The following is a 21,713-nucleotide window of genomic DNA, read 5'->3' on the forward strand; positions in this document are numbered from 1 at the left end:
CATATGAGCTTAGCAATATGGCAAGGAGGCCAGGGCAGTCTACCCTCCTCTGCCTTTTGCTAGCAAATAAGTTGGGTTTTAAGGTAAACAAACTCAATAATAACTAGGGCTGTGACCACTTTGGCCCGAGTCCTGAGTCGAAGCAGGCTGCTTCGAATCACTTTGAGCCCATTCTGAGGTGAAACGGAGGGGGTATGAAGTGGGTTGGGGGCTCCCCGAAGCACTCGGTGTGCTTCGGAGCTTCAGCACCCTTGGCCTAGCTGTGCCAGGTCCTTACCTGAGCCAGCGCCACTGCCTCCGTCGCTGCCATCGCCATCCTCGCCCCCACCTCCACCGCCAACTCCTGAGGCCTGGACATGTGCGCTGACTCTTATAGCAGGGAGTTGCCATGGCAACTCCCTGCTATAAGAGTTGGTGCGTGCGTCCAGGCCTCAGGAGTTGGCGGCGGCGAGGGCGGCGGCGATGGCAGCAGCGGAGAAGGCGGCGGCGGCAAGGTAAGGGGTTTTTCACAGGGGCATCGGGGGGGACCTGAAGCAGGGTTCGACATCCGTATCCTGCTTCGGGTTTGGGGCCAAGTTGGGTTGGACCCCCCCCCCAAATCTGCCCGAGCTGAATTGGGCCCGCCTCCAAAGCCACAAAGCGGCTTCCGAGTCGGATCGGGGGGGGGGGTGTCCCTGCACAGCCCTAATAATAACTGTTAAGAATGAAGGCCTGCTCTCTACCATGAGAATAGGCCAGGCTGTCACGTCCAAGGTAACCACCTGGAGCTGGTTGTTATCTAGTAGTTCCTCCTCCTGCTGCTCAAGGCCAAGCTCAGTCTGTGTTAACTGGGAAAGAGATAACAGCTGAGTCTGTTGGGACGATCCTGCCTCTTCTGAGGTGAGGATGGTTTGCCCAGGGGCTGAGCTTTGATTGGTTACACGAATTCTGCCCTGAGTTGCTAGGGCCGGGCCTTAAATAGGGGACTGAGGAAGAGGCAGACCATTTTCCTTTGCCTGGATGGTTCTTGGATATGTTGATGGCTGGAAACTATCCTAGAAGGCTTATACTTTGGTATGTGTAGGATAGACTACTGGAGAAATAGACTATTGCGAGGATTTATGGCCAGGATTGGCCTGTCCTAACTTGCAGGGTTGTTAGGATTAGCCTTAGCAATCCTTCACAATAACGATAAAAGAAACCGGTGTGGAGGTAGAAAGCCAGAAGGGGTGTGGGAGCCATCCAGTTTATTGCACTAAGTGACACATATATGACTATATGCCTGCTGGACAGAAGTTCTGGGTACGTGCCTGGTGTAATGAGCTCCTGACCCTCAGGGAAGAGGTTTGTTCACTGGAAGCCAAGGTTGCTGACCCGGAGAAGCTACGAAAGGCAGAGAAGTTTGTGAACGAGAGTTTTGGGGACCTGCTAGCAGTGGCCCAATCCCTGGGAGACAGTTCCTCAGTGGTCACAGAGAATGGTGGTCTTTGGAAACAAGGTTGTAACTCGAAGGAAGAGGGAAATGATCCCTTAGAAGATAAACAGATAATCTCCTTCACTGAGGATATGCCTCGGGGGGGGGGGGGCTTGTGATACTGGGAGATTTGATCATTAGAGACATCAACTGACGTTGTGATGGGGATGTAGACCACACAGTAAATTGCCTGCCTGGTGCGAAGGTTGTGGATTTACATGTCGTCTAGATTGCTTTGTAGATAATGCTCTTGTGCTCATGGTGCATGTCCATGGAAGCCAAATTTAGGTTGCTAGGAAGGTGGTTAAAAGCCAGGACCTCCAAGGTAGCTTTCTCTGAAATGCTTCTTGTTCCACACGTAGGGCCAACTAGAGAGGCAAAACTGAGGAGTTTCAAGGTGTAGATTAGATAGTGGTGAAAGGAGGAGAGATTCAGATTTCTTAGGCAGTGGGAAACATTTTGGGATGAGCTGGGCCTATACAAAATGGACAGGCCTCAGTTGAACTAGAAAGTAACCAGACTGCTACCGCTCAAAATAAAAAAAAGTGGCAGAGCAGCTTTTAAACTGAACGCTGGGGGAAAGCCAACAGGAACTATGAAGCATCCAGTTTGGGTTACATCATCCCTAGGGAATGAAGGTGAAAGTGTTTCTGATGGGGATGGGGTGAAAATAGGCCATAAGCATACAATAAAACATAATAGCCAGTCAAAGAGGCCTAAGGGCCATAGCAGGAAATACACATGCCAGAGTCATCTGGAGAGGGACACCATGTATAAGTGTTTCTATGTGAATGCTGGAAACCTCTGAGCCAAGATGTGAGCGTTGGCATGCCTGGTTTTAATGGAGAACTTAGCTATAAAGGCATAACGGAAAGCTGATGGAATTGAGAGAACCAGTGGGATACAGTAAGTTCTGGATACAAACTAGTGCTGTGCCGAATCCTGCTCTGTTTTCAGGAACTTTTTCTCTCCCTGATGGTTTTTTCTGCCTCTTTCTCAGGGAGGGGGAGAATATCAGAGAATTTTCTCCTTGGGGCAGGGGACAGGGTTTCCACATACCATTTTTTAAGTGTAAACGATTCTTGAGGGGCTCCTTTTTCTATTTTATTTTTTTTAAAAAACCCCTCCTGCACTTGCAGGAGCCCAGGACTCTTCAACTGGGAGTTCTTCCTGAATGCCTATTGTAGAGGGCAAGGTCACATGGTATCCTGGGAGTTCAGAAAGAACTACCAGGTTGGAAAAGAGTCCTGGGCTCTTGGAAATGCAGGAGGTGTGTTTTTGTTTTTAATAAAAAATAGAAAGAAGACCCCTGAAGAACTGCCTCTACTTAAAAGGTATGTGGAAACCCTGTCCCGCTCCCAAAGAAGAAAATTCTCTGAAACTCTAACCTGTCCCAGCCTCTTTCACCAGAGTTTTCATCCCCCCCGCCCCCCGTGCTGAAAATGGAAGAACTGAAGTTTTCAGCACAACGCTACTACAAACGCTATAAGAAAGAAAAGGAAGGGTGTACTAGAGGTGGTGCTACTCAAAGGTGGTGCTACTCATCAAAGAGGACATAATGTCAAGCAACCTAGTAACCTTAAAAGGTGCAGACTCATCCTCAGAGTCACTGTGGGTGACAATGCCAGGTTCCAAAAGTAATTTAGTACCTAGGAAATACTCTTGTTCCCTTGACCAAAATGTTCAGGATGGTCTTGAGAAGAATGAAATCAAGGAGGCATCCAAATGAGGAAGTGCTGTAGTACTTCAATTACTCTCACTTTGACTGGATAAATGCATGTTCCAGACAAGATAAAAAGGTTACATTTCTATCAACTGTGCCCCAGGACACTTGGTTATCAAACTGACCAGAGCGGAGGTGACCCTGGACTTAATCCTAAGTGGTGCCACCCAGGACCTAATGCAAGATGTGTTTCGTTGAACCAATTGGAAACACTGACTTTAATGCTATCAAATTTAATTTATATATAAGTGGGAAATTACCAAGGAAGTCCAACACAGTAACATTTGATTTCAAAAGAGAAAACTTATCTAAAATGAGAAAAGGACAAATCCTATGTTCCGCATTATTACAAAAGGAATTGAAAATAAAACTGCCAATATCATACTGCCCCTATACAAATCTATGGTGCAACCACCCTTGGAACACTGTGTACAGTTCTGGCCACTACATCTAAAAAAAATATTATAGAGTTGGAAAATATGCAGACAAGGCACTAAAATCATCAAGGTGCCAGAGCAACTCCCCTATGAGGAAAAGTTACAATGCCTGGGGCAGTAGCTTAGAAAAGCCGAATGTAGAGGTGCACAAAACATGATAGAGAGGTCCAAAATTATGCATGGTGTGGAGCGAGAGAGAGAGGTTTTTATCCTTCCCTCTTAATACTAGAACCCAGGATCATCTCTTGAATGGTGGGAGATTCAGGTCAGACAAAAAGTACTTCTTCCCACTGTGTATAGTTGAACTATGGAATTCACTAATGCAAGATGTAGTGATGGCCACCAGTTTGAATGGCTTGTTCAATGGCTGCTAGTCATGATATTACCTCCAGTGGTGGAGGCAGTATTCCTCTGTATACCAGAAGCTGGAGAACATGAGCTAGGGGGTGGTGGAGCTGTTGCACTCGTGTCCTACTAGAGGGCTTCCCAGAGGCAGCTGGGTTGGGTACAGTATGAAGAGAATGCTGAATTAGATGGACCCTTGCTTTGATTCAGCATGGCTCTTTCTTGTGTTCACACACATAAACACAAATATGTACAAGATAGAAAGAACCATCACATTGTCAGGATAGGTCACTTCCAGCTTCACATTGAGAAGCTATTTTTAATCCAGCTATGGAACTGAGAACTGCCCCTAGACATCAATGGAGAAATCAAAGGTTTTTGTGTAGCTGGACCAATCCCAGCTACACTAGTGTCCACCCCACTCCCAAATGGAGAAAAAAAAACCCACAGGTCAATAAAGAATGAGCATGCTCAGTGGGCCTGGATCACTGCAGCTGGGGCAGGGGGAGGAGAACAGAATTGAGTGGCTGGAATCTTGAACAGAAGTGCTCCATACAAACACTTTGTTGTAGGGCCAGACTTCAAATGATCCTGTGATTGTAGATTGGAGCCAAAACCACACCACCCACACAGAAGAGAAAGGGATCAGCAGACTCAGGGCAACTCCAAGGTTTGCAGATGTTCAAAAAATCTTTAGGGAAAAAATCCCTTCCTCTCCTAAATAGCCCCATAATTATTCATTGTCATGGAACCATGAATAAGCATAAGGAAAAGAAACCCTGGTAATTGGGTGGGAGGGAGAATAGAAAAGAGTGGCTGGAAAGGGAGAAGATATACAGGTAGACATGGATATATGGCCTGATTGGAGTCCACCTGGAGAAGAGCCTTCAGTGTGGTGTCCCCCTTCCTATGGAATTTCCTGCCTTTGGAGCTCAGGCAGGCACCAACATCGTGTTGCTTCCTGCACTGCCTGAAAACATTATTATTTCAGGAAGGCTTCCTTGAGTGACTGGCCATATTTTTTATCAGAACTCTGTTTCTTTTTTAAAATAGTGATTATTTTAACATGGTTTTTATTCTTTTACCCTATCTGCTGTTCACTGCTCTGAAATCTTTGGATGCAGAGCGGTACACAAACACTTCAGATAAGATAAAATATACAAAAAGTGTAGAAGGAACCATTTCTTCATTATATGGCTTTCTGTGTGAGAGAAGAGCCCCGTTTCAGTTGAGGAAACAGCAGGAAGTTGACGTGGCCATGAAAGGTCACCTCACTTACTTTGCTCTGTAACCTGCTCCTACAGTTTGTTCTAATGGGGCGTATCATTATTTTAACTGAAGTCCTATTCGTTTCAATGGGTCTATTCTAAGTAGGACTAACATTGGCTACAACTCAATGTCCCCTGTAAGAGGAGGAAGGGTCCAACACCACCTGGTGATACTTTTATGGTGGCATACTCAAATCTATCCATGTCTGCTAAGAGTGCCCTTTCCCTGCACAATATTTGGATACTTTCTACACTGTGGTCCCAAGAGAATCACATTGTGTAAGGAGCAAGAACAAACAAGCTGCATGACACCAATGGGTCTGTGAAACAGGTGAGTCAAGCAGGCCAAACCACAGAGGCAAAAAGTGAAAACCCAGATGGTTTTGTTTTTTACCCATCTGGTTATGAAAAAAAATCATTTTGCTCAGGATAATGATAGTAAACAAGGTAAAGCAATCTCTGAAGTTTTTTCCAAGATAAATTTTATTCAAAACAAATTTCATCTCATGTGATCTCAGGACAGCACAACATAATAAAAATAACGGGACCTTTATTTTCAAAATGTCCCACTGCAGTTTTTGTAGTAGCTTATTTATAGGGTATTTCTATACCAGCCTAAAATCCTGCATTTAAAACCGGGCTTTCTGCTTCCGTTTTAAATGCAGGATCACCACTGACTCCCTTTACATGTGCTTCCTCTCCTCCCCGCCCCCCATCTGAGGGCTCCTTCACACCAGGCTTTTATCCTGCGATTGAGATTGCTCCTTCATGGATGTTTGCAGGCTCTTTACATAACACTATGACCCTCCTGCACTAAATGCCCTTTGTTCCGTTTTTAAATAGATCGCCGATGAGCTATCAAATTACCCAGTCTCCCCCCCCCCCCCGTGAAAAGACTTAAAAGTGGCAAGAGGAGGAGCAAGATCAATAAAAGATAATGGGAGCCTCAGATGGGCGGGGCGGGGAAGTGCATGTAAAAGGAGTCAGTGCTGATTCTGCATTTAAAACGGAAGCGAAAAGCCTTGTTTTAAATGCAGGATTTTAGGCTGGTGTAGAAATGCCCCAAGTCTTCCATTATCTTTCATTGATCTCGCTCCTCCTCTTCCACTTTAAGTCTTTTCACGGAGGAAACTGAAGGGGAACACAACGGGGTAATAGGACAGCTCATTGCAATCTATTTAAAAACGGGACAAAGGGCGTTTAGTGCAGGAGGGTCACGGCATCATGTAAAGAGCCCGCAAACTTCCGTGAAGGAGCAATCCCAATCACAGGATAAAGGCTCCGCGTGATGAAGCCCCTGCTCTCCCCATCTTAGGTGTCACCACTCTGCAGCGCCATGCGATATAGATAGCTGCTTTTCTGTCTTGATACAAAGATTGTCAGGGTTTTTTTTAACCGTTAAAACTTGTTCAGTTGTTCTACCCAAACGAAGCCGGCTTCGGCCTCTGCGAGGACACGGCCGCAACTCCCTGTTAGGTAGAGACTTCAGCTCTGTACCAGCGTGGCAGCAACGCTTGCTTTGCTTGCTTGCTTGCTTGCTTGCTTGCACGCTGCGCTTGCAGCAGCGCCGCCGCCTCAAGCCTGGCAGGGCAAGGGGCCCGTCTTTTATACCACTCCCCGCCCGCTCGGCGGAGGGAACGGGGACCTCTCTCTCTCTCCCGCCTCGCAAGTCGCCGGCCGAGGCTGACTTGAGCGACAGCAGACGCTCCGCCCGGCGTCCCGTCACGTGCGCGCTCCGCCGAGCCGCCCGACTCCTCCCCCTCCGCCGCGCGTCCGTCCCCTCTTCCTCCCTCCCAGCCGCGCTTCCGGCGGTAGGCATCGTCCGTCCCTCTTCCTCCCTCCGCCGCCAACCGCGCTTCCGGCGGTAGGTAGAAATTTATTTGATTGAAATTCTCGGGGGCCCGGAGGGTTCGTCGCTCGCTTGCTCACTTGTGAGGCGGCCGTGGTCCCCCCCTGTGCTTTAATAATACTAATACGAATAACAAAAATAAAAAGAAGCGCCTCACACGACCCGACTTCCTGCAAGGGTGGCCGGGACGCTGCGGTTCGAGAGCCCAGCTCTAGCGCCGCTGAGCCGAGCGGCGGCGTCGGGTGAGGCGCTACATTTTTTTCGAAGGAAGGAAACAAACAGCCCTAGTGAAGTGAGCGGGCGGCAAGCCTCCCCCCGCCCACGCTGGAAACCCCACCGCGGGCGGGACGCGCGGCCGGTGGTTGAGGCCGGAGGCGTCGTGGCCGGGGCCTGGCTCCAGCCTAGATGCAGCTCGGGCCATAAGTGAGCGAACGAGCGGCAGCCCTCCGACCCGGAAAATCTATCGCGGGCAGGACGCGCGGCCGCTAGCTGGGGCCGGAGGCTTCCTGGTTGACCCTGTCCCGAACAGGATACGGCCTGGCTTTATACATCTGAATAGGAATGAACAACGGGATCTTTAATTCCCGCTTGTGAACCTTCAGAGTCATCTGGCTGGTCCAGACCCCCCGCCTCCCCGGATTGACTACTCTTCCTGGTGCCCTAGTTCATTTCCCCCAGATCTCTCAATTTATTATTTCCTAAAGAAGAAAGTACCACAGCTTTCTTTCCTCTCACCAGCAGCGGTGTGTCCTCCAGTTCTCCCTAATTCACACACCTCATTTTCATTTAAAGCCCACCTCTGAATCATTTGCTAGGAGGAGCTCCCTCACTCTTGTCACATGCAGGCAGCTCAGCCCTAACACCTGTTCTTCCAGCCAGGAGAACAAAGGTGAGAAATTGAAAATGGGCAGCTGCTATCCAATTGGAAGCTACCCATTGGTGACCCTCCCTCCACCAGCCTGCTTTTACCTCTCAGTCTTATACCGTGCCACAGCAACGTTGCCCATATGGCACTCACAGCGGCATCTAGTCTATAGGGGCATCTTTTAACTTTCTGCATTGGCTCTAGCTTGGAGCTTTAAAACAATAATAACAACAGCAATGACCCTTCACACATACATGCATGAATTTTGATTTTGATTTCCCCTGCTTTCCGAATAGTGGTTGTCCACATGCTGTGTGCACTTAATAAGTTACCTTTTCCTTTACTTAACAATTCAAGTGTGATGGGTGTGGGTCTCCTAGGGGGTGAGCGATGAATACTGAGATGGGGCAAAAGCTTTGCGACATGAACAGAGTATATCTACTGGCATCCTATGACTTCTGGGTTACAGCAGTCTGCTATAAAAATGGATATCACCAATGGATGTATATTCCCCTACACAGGGGTCATATTGAAATGGGGAGATATGACTAAGGGATATTACGAAGTATGAGAAGCTCTTTGGCCTCCCCTGAAGTGGAGAAGAGCAAAGTTGCTAGGTGCAATTGTAATTCTGTCTGCTCAGGATCTGTGTGCTGGCAGCTCCTACTCTCTTACTCCATATGTTTGTGTCCCCAGCCCACTGTGTCTCATTAAAGCTTTAATGAGTTTCCCATGCTGACTGTATATATGCTGACTAAAGCCAGGTATCTGGGCCCTCTTTGCCCACTTAGAATCTGGGCACAATTCCACAGTAAAGGTGAATTGTTGATGTGCGGAAGGTATTGTTTCTCATTCTTACCTTCTAGATTACTATTGTTTAGATCCTCTTGTTTTAATCTAGCTGTACTATAAAGCCCAATATAAGAGATATTTCTTCCTTGAAAGCATCTCATGTTGGAGTAGCTATAGTGATGGTGTGGCAGAACCACATCTTCTATTGTGTTTCAATTCGTACCGAACGCCTTCGCTGTTCTTCACTTCAGGGGAAGCCAAGAAGCTTCTTATATTTCCGTTGATGACAAGGCCTTGCCCTCAAAATTCCATCACAAGTCAATATATTTGTATATGTAAAGGAAGCCTACATTCACATCTACTACTTATGGGCTTGGAACTCATAGCTAGGAGTTGCTAGTTCTCTTGTGAATATCTTACACTGTTTGAATAACTAGCACTGGTCACAGAACACAGAATAAGCAAGCTGTTTAGAATGCAGAGGTGCTGAAGTAAACTAAGTGGGAAAGGTAAAAGGTGTTTCATTAAAAAACATCAAAATCGGATGAAATGGACAGTGTTCATGAAAGCTTATGCTAGAATAAATTGTTAAGCCTTTAAGGTGGCACAAGACTCTTCGTTGTTTTTGCTGCAGCAGACGAACACAGCTACCCCACAGGAACTAGGTTAATGTTACCATTGGATGCAATCCTGAAATTGTTTTCAATGGGTTTCTGTGTGCCTAACTGCATTGGATTGGTCTGTAAGAGTTATATAATGTAATTTGATGTAATGAACATTCAGGTTCTATCATTTTAGCTTTTTATAATAGTTTTGTATTTTGCATTTTATTGCATGTATATTTTCTTTAGAAGTTTTATAGTTGTAAGTAGACCTTAGAGTTGTTAGATTTCTCGAAATGATGAAGCCATGGGGGGAAAACACATATTCCCCCTGTTCGTTTCAGAAAAAAAAAAAACTGGGAAGAATTGAAAGTTGATAAGTTCTTATCAAACTGAAATTTATTTTACTGCTTTACCAATATAAAACACATAATTGATAACTGAACATACAGTAGTATGTTTTGGCATATTTATGAAATAAATATATTAATGAAATTTACAGAGTAATCGTATCCATGTTTTCTCAGAAGTAAGACCCACTCTGTTTAGTGGAGATTAGTTTTGTACAAGCAAAATTGCAAATGTATTCAATACTAAGCAGAGATGCAAGCTGCTGCATCCTATGCCACTTAAGCATAGCTCCTGCCATCTGAGAAGTAGGAAAAAACAAAAGTTCAAAATAGAAGCCATAAGTTTTGTAGTAACCAAAAGAAAGTGTATTTGGACTGATGCTGTCTCATACAGTCACAATATTAAGGGCTAACAGGGTAATTGTATATTGCGTTAAACTTTATAACAATATTGAAAACATTGTGTTGGGTATGTAAGTAAAATTTTGTCTTAAAAAGCATTTCAGTTATTTCAAAAGAGAAAATAATTCATAGGAGTTTTTTTCAGTCTTCTCCAAATTTTTAATTTTTCAGCTGGAAAAATGGGAAAAAACTTCTTGGGGAGGGGAACTCATCCCCCCCCCCCAACATTCTTAATATTTTTTCTGGGCCTTCACATCTTAGACCTTTCTATTTAGATTTTTTACTGTGTCTGCTATCCTGAAATGTATTTTGAATACTTTTATTGAAACCGGTGGGACTGTACCAGAATAAGTGGTTAGAGGGTTGCAATGCAATGTATATTGCCTGAAAGTCTGCTTCGGTGCCTTTTTTTGGCTTAATATTATAAAAGGTGGAACAAATGAAAGAGGAAAGGTTGAAGGTATTCTTGCATTTTTAATGTGTGATGTTAAGAGCTCTTTAGTTATATAAGTATTCAAGTTATGCATATCTTTAAAAAGAGAAAAAGCATAAAATGGAACTTTGCAAATAGGCATGGATAATTTTGAACAGATATGATTATTAGTTAATTTGTTAATTTACAAGAAGCATAGTTCCATTCAAAAAATGTTTGTGCTTATTTTGTAGATGGTGTTCTAACACTGAATAAAGAGAAGAATATTATATCCAGCAAGTACCAAATTCCCATAAGTGTGAAATCTATTTTCTGTCTTCTTCAAAAGACACACAGTTCCAGCGCCACATGAGGGATCATGAGCAGAATGACAAAGTGTGTATCTCAATAAATCTGGATAGGTTTTATGATAACATGGCTCAGGTGGAAGGTGTGCACAAATCTCAATTTAATATCCTGATGAATCACATTCCAGGATTCCTTGTAAATTAAATTTTGAGGAAGCTTAAGAACTCAGAATTTTCCTCTCTCCTTTCCCCCATATGTATCCAGGAAGATACAAGATAAACATTCTATATGGATGTTTTATTGTTGCCAGCTTAGCAATAATTGGCTGTACTGAGAGTTCTAGCTTGCTTGACCCACTGAATGTATAAACATATTGAAGTGTTATGGAGCAATGCTATAGAAACATGAGTTTTTTCCAGAAATCTTTCTCTATCTGCACAACATGTTTTGTGGTTTAAGGTATTAAAAATGATGATAATATTCTGGCTCAAAAATCTGTAGTGTAAATTAAAAATTTGGGATCTGAGTAAGGGAATAGAAATTTTCCAAGGAAATGTTCCAGGTTTGCTTTTCTGTGTTAAAGCTAAAATGTGTAAAGCTAGATTTTAATTTCAAACGAGTATTGTGTGATGCATTGGAAGAAAGGCAGTATATAAATATTGCAAATAAATGAATAAGGTGTGGGGAAGAGTAGGCAGCTCATTGTGAGGACTCAGTCAAGTCATTTTACTGTTTGGCAGTTGGTACTGATTGGGTTTGTCACATCACAGTGATCACAGTGATCACATCACAGTGGCAATTCCTGGATTGTTTAACCCAGGAATTGCAGGGACCAGTGGAGCTCACGAGTCATGTACTCATTGTTTCTGCTTTTAATCAACAACCCAGGAACGTAGCCGTGCAATTCCTAGGCAGGAATTGCTGCTTTGACGTCTGAACCAGCTCACTATCTTGTTTTGATTTTAATTGGGATTTATTTAAGGATTTTATATACTGTACCATCAATGATGAAGTTTCTAGAGCAGTTTACTAACTTAATGTGACTACCATTGTGTATATTGCCTTCTTAATGGAAATATTAAACTTAAGCCTTGTTGCCTTGTTTTTGTTTTTTTAAAAATAGCCTCATCGATGTGACCAGTGTCCAATGTCGTTTAATGTTGAGTTCAACCTTAGACTACATAAATGTACCCACAATGGAGAAGATCCTACTTGTCCTGTATGCAACAAGAAATTCTCCAGAGTGGCTAGTCTTAAAGCCCATATTATGCTTCATGAAAAGGAAGAGGTAATTGTATTTTTTTGAAGCACATATAGGATACAAAGATTTGCAGTGATTATTTTTCTGGAATCATCACATTGCTTCCTGAATTTTATGGAAAGGCTGTTTTGGGCAATTTGACAGTGATTGTGTCAAATGACAGTGAGGAAGATGCACTTCGTTTTCTTCTCATTTGATCACGCAACTGAAACGTATACATGTTTACGTCTTACGAGTGCATGACTACTCCGAAGTACCTCTGCAGTCCTATAGCAGAAAACAAAATTAGTTTATAATGCTTGTGAAGGAGAAGTGAGGGGAAAAAACAGTTGTTATTTCTTATATTGAAATAACATTTGAAAATCATAATATCACGGGCAGGTCTAAACCTTGTATATACAGGATTGGTCCAGATGTAAGATCAACAGTGATGTGGGGCACAAAATGTTGTGGAAAATGTTCTAGTGCCATATTTTTCTGGGGAAAATTTTCGGGTTCATAAGTAAAAAGGAATGTATGCCTATTGCAAGTACAATATTAGGCACGCTTGGCAGTTTCAAAGTTGTAATTAATGTTTTTCAGGTGATTATCCTGAAAATGTGAGAGAATATATATAGGTTCTTGCAATACATATATGTCTCAGAGTGAAATGGAACTAATAAATAGTGACAGTGAAACTGAAGGTGCCCCAGCAACCTTAGTGGAAGAGAACTAAACTCTGTTGAAACAGATAAGTGGTTGTCAGCATATCAAGCACATTTTGGGGGGTTGCTAAAACTAAGTAGTGTGTCAATAGTTTTCAATACCTTTGTTTTTTCCCTCTTAAATTTTTACAATGTAAGGGAAGTACATACCATTGTCTTTAAAATGTTATAAGTATTCCAATAAAAACTTGTACATGATATAACGTTTAAATCACATTAATTGTGTCTTCATTTTTTCCCTCAGATATTTCAGGTCAAATACATCTGGAGTATTGGAACAAAAAATTAACATGGGAAACTTTTTAAATTTTGTTTATTAAATAAAAGTAAAATAAACATGCTAAATTAGATCTCTACAGCATCAGAACATTTTCCAATGCAAACTGAAAAAATTCCTATGCAAATTAACTCGTGTTGAGAAAATTTCCTATTCAGAATTTCTTGGAAAACCCACATCACTGAACAGTAAACCATGGGATGCAACAGCGAACAGTGTGATTGAGAGTTGTGGTCATGCATTCCTTTCCCTTCCCTTCCATATGCTCCAGTTCAATTAGTTACTTCCTCTTTAGCACTCATTTGCTATTACATCCAAACTAGCAAATGGTGGTTTGTACTTGTCCATGAAATTGGATTTATAAGTTACACTTTGCAGCTAGTTTGCAATCCTGGTATAGAGGGCAAGAGCAAACCATAGTTTGCCAGTTCAGATATAATGGCAAACTAAATTTTGCACTAAAGGTGAAGTAATTGAATCTGAGCATGTGGCAGGAGGAGGGAAAGTGTAAACACTAGTTTACATAGGGCAGTGTCAAGTAGGGCACAGCTACTAATGTAAATTACATTGCAATAGAATTGTTTACACTAGTGCAGTGTAATTTATGTTAGTGGTTGCTCCCTGTTCGATACTCCCCATAGTGTCAGACCTAGGTATGGGTGAATCATTCTATTTCCAGACTGCATCGCTTGCATGTATTTATCCATAATTCCATTTCATTTCCACTTTAATCTGTGATTTTTTAAAAATCATCTCAAAATAATATTTGAATGTATCTTCTCTCCCAAAATAGTATTTAAATGCATATTTGATTAGTGATGGCTGTCTCTCTGGGAAATCCAGCCCTTTTGGGGCTCTATGGATTTCCCTGGAGCCCTTGGCTCAGCTTGTGTTTGCGAGCCATACCTTGTCCTTTCTCCCAGAATCCAGAAAATTTCTCAGGTCCCCAGGGGCCCCAATCATTATTTACGCAAAAAGCTGGCCCAACTCGTGCAGATCGAATTGGCTACCTTGCAGGTTAGCAAGCCGGAGTCTGGGGGGCTGAGCTGCTGAAAGCTCGGCAAACCTCACCCTCAGATGGATTGCTCCAACATCCCTAATTTTGATTGGTTTAAGCTGTTGCGAACTGTGTCACAACATTTGGAGAAATGTAAAATCCAGTATGTAAATTCTGATCTGCATATTGGTCTGAGAAGTGCGTTTCATGTCATGTTATACAAATATTTGCAAAGATCAAATTCACCAAGAATCCCTAGCCAAACCATGGCTATGGTTACATATAAATTGTCTGATAGTGTGATCAGATCACTCAGATCTATAACCTAGTTTTAGGAAGGCAAATTAGCTAGATAGAATCTGATGATAAAATGCTGTATTGACATGGACCATTAGGTATTGGTGTCAGTCTCAGAAGAATTTGGATAAGCCCTCAAGATGTACTTGGTATACTTGGTTTCCTTGCTAAAAACATTTAAGTGTTTGTGCCATAGAATAATAGAGTGTATGTACTTCTAGTAAAGAATCAAACCGACTTACTATCTTTACAGAATCTTATCTGTTCAGAGTGTGGAGATGAATTTACTTTGCAGAGCCAGTTGGCTCTACACATGGAAGAACATCGCCAAGAGTTGTCTGGAGGCAAGACCCATATCTGTAAAACCTGTAAGAAAGAGGTTGAAACTTCTTCCCAACTAAAGGAGCATATGAAAACTCATTACAAAATAAGGTGAGAATGGCTGGATATTTAAATACGTTCACGAGTGGGTTGAGGGTTCAGAAACTCCTCTGGTTAGCCTATCATGCTTGTCATTCTCCGAAACACTCTGGAATGACTTTTAACACCTATGAATAAAACTAGGCCAACCAGATTTCACACTGAGATCTTAAGTTGGGTCGCTGTTACCATGTGTGAGTGGAAGTCCACTTGCACAGTGGAACTTTCTCCCTCTCCACGCTAGTCCCCTGCACCCTCTGAAAATCTGCTTTGGAGGGTCCCCCAAACCTCTGTGGCAGATTTTCAGTAAACCCAGGGACTGAAGAGGGGAGAGTGAATCCCACCTCTTCCAGTTCTGGTGATGGTAGCAGTTCCGTCAGATTCCACTTTTCATGGATTCCACTTTTTATGTCTGGATGTCAAGTTGGAGCCCTGCTGCTCCACCTTCCCTGTTAAGGCAACAGGCATAGCATCACCTGCCCACTTTGCAAGCAAGTAGTCATCTTCATCTGCCACTAACCATCACCCACTAACCATTACTCACTAACGACCATCATCCCAGAAGGAACCCCCGGACACTATGTAACATTTTACATTGTATGCTGGGTGGGGAGCATGAATGGGGCCCTGCTTCCCTGCTGTACGTAGTTGATTTCCATATCTGTGAATGTGTAAACCAGCTCATGGTCATTGCAGAAAATGTAAGAATTGCAAAGAGTCCATTGATCTCTAAATCACACTTAGACAGAAAAGTGCTGGCTGTCCCTAGGCTGTGTGTGGATATAATATCAGTCAATATCTGTGGATTGTGGCCAGACTAGGCTATAACAAAGTCATGACAAAGATCTCAAGCAGTGAAACTTTCTCTCACCAAAGGACTAACACCTTTGAAGCGGAACAACATCATAACCTCTCATGGAGTAAGGAGCTATCAATTATATATATATTTTTAAGGTTTCAGTTTAGCTATGAAATTATGAAACTCTGAGAGAGTTTCCTTGTATAGTAGAGGAGCAGTGCAAGCCCTTTCGCTACATCATGCAAATAATGGTATGTGGACAAATCATGTCCATTAGAGCTCAGTGGCTTATTTTATGTGATACATGCCCGCCCCTCTCAGTACACGCTGCTTCTTTTTGCATGTGTGAAAGATTGACTCAGAAATCATTTCTCTCTGCTGTTTTCATGTAGTTTATTCCCAGAACCTATCGTACATAGCCAGCATTTCTTACTCCTTTCTCTCAAGAACTGAAGCTATCTCAACTTGATACCACCACATGCATTTCAACAAGGGCTGTGACCAAACTAAAGAGATCTTAATCAGCTAATATCTGGATTTTAGTTGATTAAGAGACTAATCTGTTGATTAAATTTGTGTATGCTTTTTGAAGTTCATGTATTGTCTCAGATCTCTTTTTAAGATGGTGCTTGTCATCTGCAGGTTTTATAAGCACTTATATTAAATTTATTTATTGAGTAGTCCACTGCTTGATTATTTGGGAGTACTTTTTAGTGTATTAGAAGTTTATTTGCAGTCCTAATTTCAACCCATCTCATGCATAACCAGTTTCTGCTCTTTGACATCTGTTGGAGAGAAAAAATAGAAGGACTTAGGGCACAATCCTGAGGAGATAGTCTTCAGCCTCCAAACTTAGAGGCTGATGATTATCCAATGCAGGGGGGCTGGAGCATGGAGGTAATCCTCGCCTCCGTGCTCCGGCTGCCCTGCATTTCTGTCTAGACAGGCAATATCACCTGTGTATCCAGGAAGCTTCGGAGCAGGATGGGGGAGACCATGCCGCACATAGGAAGCTGCGTAATGTGGTTTCCGTTGTCTCTTCCTCTGCCTGCCCCCAGTTCCAATCTCAGAGCCCAGAAACGGAAACATCCTATGTTCCTCAGACGCTGTCTAGGGGACATAACATTGCTCCCTAAGATGATTTTTTAAAAAAAAACTCTCAAAAGACTCCAAACGGCTGTCATTTTTCATGCTAATAATGTGGCACCTAGTGTACTTTTTGTGCCATGTTTTTGATATGAATTCAGCTTGTAATGTTTGTTAGAATAAAATGTTACATGCCATAATTTTGACAGTACTTCATCATATAATTACCAGCAAAGCACCCTCTTGTATTGTGTACCTGAACTGCATTTCTAATTGCAAGTCGTGGTAGATCCAGAGCTAGTTGGGACAACAACATGAATAATTTATCTTTCAGTAGAGGTGATGACCGTAGATCAAATTCACCATAATATTTCATTGCTTGATATATGTCCACAGGGTATCAAGTACCAGGTCATACAACAGAAATATCGACAGAAGTGGGTTTACATATTCGTGTCCGCACTGTGGAAAGACTTTCCAGAAACCAAGTCAGTTAACAAGACATGTTCGAATACACACAGGTAAGGTGAATAAATTCACAGAGAACATATTTGAAAAAGAGGATAGTCCTAATTTTTTCTAATTGACACGCATTGCTTTATTTTGCTTTTATATGCCATCGTTTTAGGTAAGCAGGATAATTTAATTCCTCCAAGCATTGATCCACATTCATAGAAGAAGAATATGATGCTCCGTACTGATCCTTCATAAAAAAAGGCATTGCAAATGGCTGTGGATGCATATTAGTAAAAGCTGATATTAATACCACATATGTAAAATACACATTGTCGCAACGTGTACAGAGGGTAACAAAATGAGCCTTACACCCTCCCTAACCACTCTTAAAAGGTTTACTGTGAGATGGGACTTGTGAGCTTAAATGGCTATACAAATAGACTCAAACTGTGTGAGTGGAGTCTGCTTGTATAGGTCGCAATACCAGAATCTTCCAAGTTTATTTATTTATTTATTTCATTTCTATACCGCCCAATAGCCGAAGCTAAAAACAAAAACTAAAACCAAACAACACACAATAAAACAATTTAAAATATATAGAACATTAAAACCACAATATAACAATACAACCACAATAAAACCTAGCAGCAGTACAGGAGTTTAAAATACAGATTTAAAACAGCAAAGATAAAAATTTAGAAAGCTAAAACGCCTGGGAAAATAAAAAGGTCTTCACCTGGCGCCGAAAGGAGTACAATGTAGGCGCCAGGCGAACCCCACTAGGGAGCTCATTCCAGAGCCGGGGTGCCACAACAGAAAAAGCCCTCCTCCTAGTAGCCACCCGCCTCACTTCCTTTGGCAGAGGCTCACGGAGAAGGGCTGCTGCTGCTGATCTTAAGGTCCGGGCAGGCACATATGGGAGGAGGCGATCCTTCAGGTAACCTGGCCCCAAGCCGTTAAGGGCTTTGAATGTTAACACCAGCACTTTGAATCGGGCCCGGAAATGGACTGGCAGCCAGTGCAGCTGGAAAAGTACTGGCGTAATATGAGCTCGCAGGCCAGTCCCTGTTAACAATCTTGCTGCCCTATTTTGGACCAGCTGAAGTTTCCGGACCGTTTTCAAAGGCAGCCCCACGTATAACGCATTGCAGTAATCCAGACGAGAAGTTATCAGAGCATGGATAACTAGCTAGGCTATCTCTGTCCAGATAAGGGCGTAGTTGGTATACCAGCCTAAGCTGATAAAAAGTGCTCTGTGCCACTGAGTTCACCTGTGCCTCAAGTGACAGTTCTGGATCCAAGAGCATCCCCAAACTACGAACCTGATCCTTTAGGGGGAGTGCAACCCCCTCCAGAACAGGTTGATTATCACCTAGCCGGGCAGACGAACCACCCACTGACAGTACCTCCGTCTTGTCTGGATTGAGTTTCAGTTTATTGGCCCTCATCCAGTCCATTACCGTGCCCAGGCACTGGTTCAGAACAGCCACTGCCTCACCTGGTTTTGATGAGAAAGAGAGGTAGAGCTGGGTGTCATCCGCATATTGATGGCACCTCAGCCCACACCTCTGGATAACCTCCCCCAGTGGTTTCATGTAGATGTTAAACAGCATGGGGGATAAAATAGAGCCCTGTGGAACCCCATGGCACAATTGCCATGGCACAGAGCAATAATCCCCCAGCACCACCTTCTGGAATCGGCCATCCAAGTAGGAGCGGAACCACTGTAGTGCAGTGCCTCCAACTCCCAACCCAGACAACCTATCCAGAAGGATACCATGGTCGATGGTATCAAAAGCCGCTGAGAGGTCCAGGAGAATCAACAGGGTCACACTCCCCCTGTCCCTCTCCCGGCAGAGGTCATCCCACAGGGCGACCAAGGCAGTTTCCGTTCCAAAACCAGGCCTGAAGCCCGATTGAAATGGATCTAGATAATCCGTTTCATTCAAGAGTGCCTGGAGCTGTCCTACAACCACCCGCTCAAGCACCTTGCCCAGGAAGGGGATGTTGGCCACTGGCCTATAATTGTTAACATCCTCTGGGTCCAGGTTAGGCTTTTTCAGGAGTGGTCTAATTACTGCCTCTTTTAAAGCAGCAGGCACCCCTCCCTCTCTCAAGGAGGAATTTACAACCTCCTGGACCCAGCCGGACAACCCCTCCTTGTTTGATTTAATAAGCCATGAAGGGCAAGGGTCAAGCACACAAGTGGTCGATCGGACTTGGCCAAGCACCTTGTCCGCATCCTCAGGCCTCAGTAACTGAAACTCATCCAATAAAACTGGACCAGACGGTGCTCTGAACGCCTCTACCAATGGAACTGCATTAATCGTGGTGTCCAATTCATGACGAAACTGAGCGACTTTATCCTCAAAGTGCCGTGCAAACCCGTCACAGCGTGCTACCGAGGGTTCCACCGTCTCTCTCCCTGGCCCAGAATGTAACAGGCCGCGAACCACTCGGAAAAGCTCCGCCGGGCGACACTGAGAAGATGCAATGCTGGTGGAAAAGAACTGCCTCTTTGCCACCCTCACCGCCACAGAGTAGGCTCGATAGTGGGCTCTTACCTGTGTTCGGTCAGACTCAGCACAAGTTTTCCTCCACCTGCGTTCTAGCCGTCTCCCCTCTTGCTTCATTTCCCTCAGCTCAGGTGTATACCAAGGAGCTGGCCGGGGTCTGCTCAGAGGGAGAGGGCGCTTGGGTGCGATCGTGTCAACCGCCCGAGTCATCTCTGCATTCCACAGAGCGACCTGGGCTTCGACAGGAGCACCAGCCATACCAGCAGGAAAATCCCCCAGAGCCCTCTGGAATCCATCGGAATCCATTAATCTCCGGGGGCGGACCATTTTAATAGGTCCCCCACCCTTGCAGAGGGGGAAGGCCGCCAGAAGTCTAAACCTCAGCAGGAAGTGATCTGACCATGACAAAGGGACAGATGTTAATTCCTCTACTTTCAGATCACCATCCTCCTGCCCAGTCGAGAAAACCAGATCAAGCGTGTGTCCTTTTATATGCGTTGGGCCGATGACATGTTGGGACAGCCCCATGGTTGTCATGGCGGCCATGAAGTCCTGAGCCGCCCCGGATACAGCGGCCTCGGCATGGAAGTTGAGATCCCCCAGGACCATCATCCTGGGGGTCCTCAACACCAAGTCTGAGACCACCTCCGTCAGCTCAGGCAGGGAGTCCGATGGGCAGCGGGGTGGGCGGTACACCAACAGAATCCCTAATCTGTCCCGGGTACCCAACACAAGGTACAGACACTCAAGATCTGCACTCGAATGAGCAGGAAGCCTGGAGAGGGAGATTGAATTCCTATAGACCACGGCAACCCCCCCTCCCCGACCCTCAAGTCGGTGTTGGTGCTGCACTGAGTACCCAGGAGGGCACAGCTGGGAGAGAGTGACCCCTCCCAGTTCCCCCACCCAGGTCTCAGTAATACATGCCAGGTCAGCCCCCTCATCCACAATCAAATCATGGATGAGGGAGGTCTTATTTTGGGCCGACCTGGCATTCAGCAGCAGTTTCGCTATTGCCCTGTACCATATGTACAACCAATACTTTGGGCTATGTGAACTTCTTCATAGACGTTAATTTGCTTGTGGTAGGTTTTGTTGGTGTAATCTTTTGAAAATCTTCTGAAAATAATAGCCAGAAACCTGGGGGGGTAGGGGGGCAGGGATGTTGAAAATTAAATTTAAAAAGCCAACAAGTGTTAAAGTGGCAACAGCAGACTATTTGCCCAGAAGCAACTGTTGGTTATTCCATAAAAGATGATGAGAAGGAAACTGAAAGACTAATTGTATTTACAATATTTATATACAGCTTGATATAAATATTGTAAATAAAATCAAATAAATTAAATACATAAAAATTAGCCTTGCAGTTTCCTTCTCATCTTCTTATACGGAATAACCAACAGTTGCTTCTGGGCAAATAGTTTGCTGTTGCCACTTTAGACTTGTTGGCTTTTTAAGTTTAATTTTCAACTCCCCGCCCCCCCCCCCCCCCCAGGGTGGTGGTTCTGGTTACAATGCAATGTTGTGTTATCATTTAAGGAGTAAACACTATAGTTTTGAAGTTCCAGGTATATCACTCAAGTTGGCCCGTGACACAAATTGGCAGGCAAGCTAATACAATGATTTCTAGGCTGTACAGGGTGTGTATTTTTTTGAACTTACCTGCAAAGAAGTTCTAAATAGTATTCTTACATCTAGGGCAGTATCATATATGGCATCTACTAGTTCTGGTACGCCAGCGGGGCCTATTGCCAGTACAACAAGAACGAGCACTTCGTAAAGCAGCCATGAAAATAAGTGCAAATGCTCATTTCTGGAATCAGACAGGTCAGCGGATCTCGCTTTTATAAGCTCAGCCGACCTGCCCCATTCGTGGAAACTAGCATATCTGCTAGTTCCCTTTCTTTAGGAGTCACTAGCAGTAGGTCCCACTAGTGTGCAGGCAGCATAGAATACTGCTCCATGTCTGATAATTGATAATAGAAGCGTGTCCTCCTTTTTCCAATTATAGTCCTTCACAAAACTGGGAATGTGACTGTCACAGCTCCAGTTTATATGAATTGCTTAATTTTAATGAAAGACAAAACAGATTT

The 21,713-nt window shown here is 43.9% G+C and overlaps 1 protein-coding gene across 6 annotated transcripts in view; it reads left to right on the plus strand.

Annotated features, from left to right (window-relative positions):
- The first annotated feature begins 7,022 nt into the window (after nt 1-7,022).
- The window catches only part of ZNF236 (zinc finger protein 236), a 107,282-nt gene continuing 92,591 nt past the window's right edge, over nt 7,023-21,713 (plus strand). For 4 of the 6 annotated variants that reach the window (XR_014790193.1, XM_084850028.1, XM_084850033.1 and 1 more), the window contains exons 1-5: nt 7,023-7,090; nt 10,753-10,894; nt 11,931-12,095; nt 14,597-14,775; nt 17,045-17,169. Coding sequence is in view for 5 of the 6 variants with exons in the window: in XM_084850028.1 (XP_084706154.1) it covers nt 10,868-10,894; nt 11,931-12,095; nt 14,597-14,775; nt 17,045-17,169 (496 nt within the window). In the remaining variant the exon portion in view is untranslated. Of the gene's footprint in view, nt 7,965-10,752; nt 10,895-11,930; nt 12,096-14,596; nt 14,776-17,044; nt 17,170-21,713 lie in introns of all 6 variants that reach the window. The other 2 variants (XM_084850029.1, XM_084850030.1) reach the window with 2 other exon arrangements.

Source organism: Heloderma suspectum, chromosome 4 (assembly GCF_057233095.1).
Source record: "Heloderma suspectum isolate Gila_16-S chromosome 4, 16-S_ref, whole genome shotgun sequence".
In the NCBI taxonomy this organism is placed as follows: domain Eukaryota; kingdom Metazoa; phylum Chordata; class Lepidosauria; order Squamata; family Helodermatidae; genus Heloderma; species Heloderma suspectum.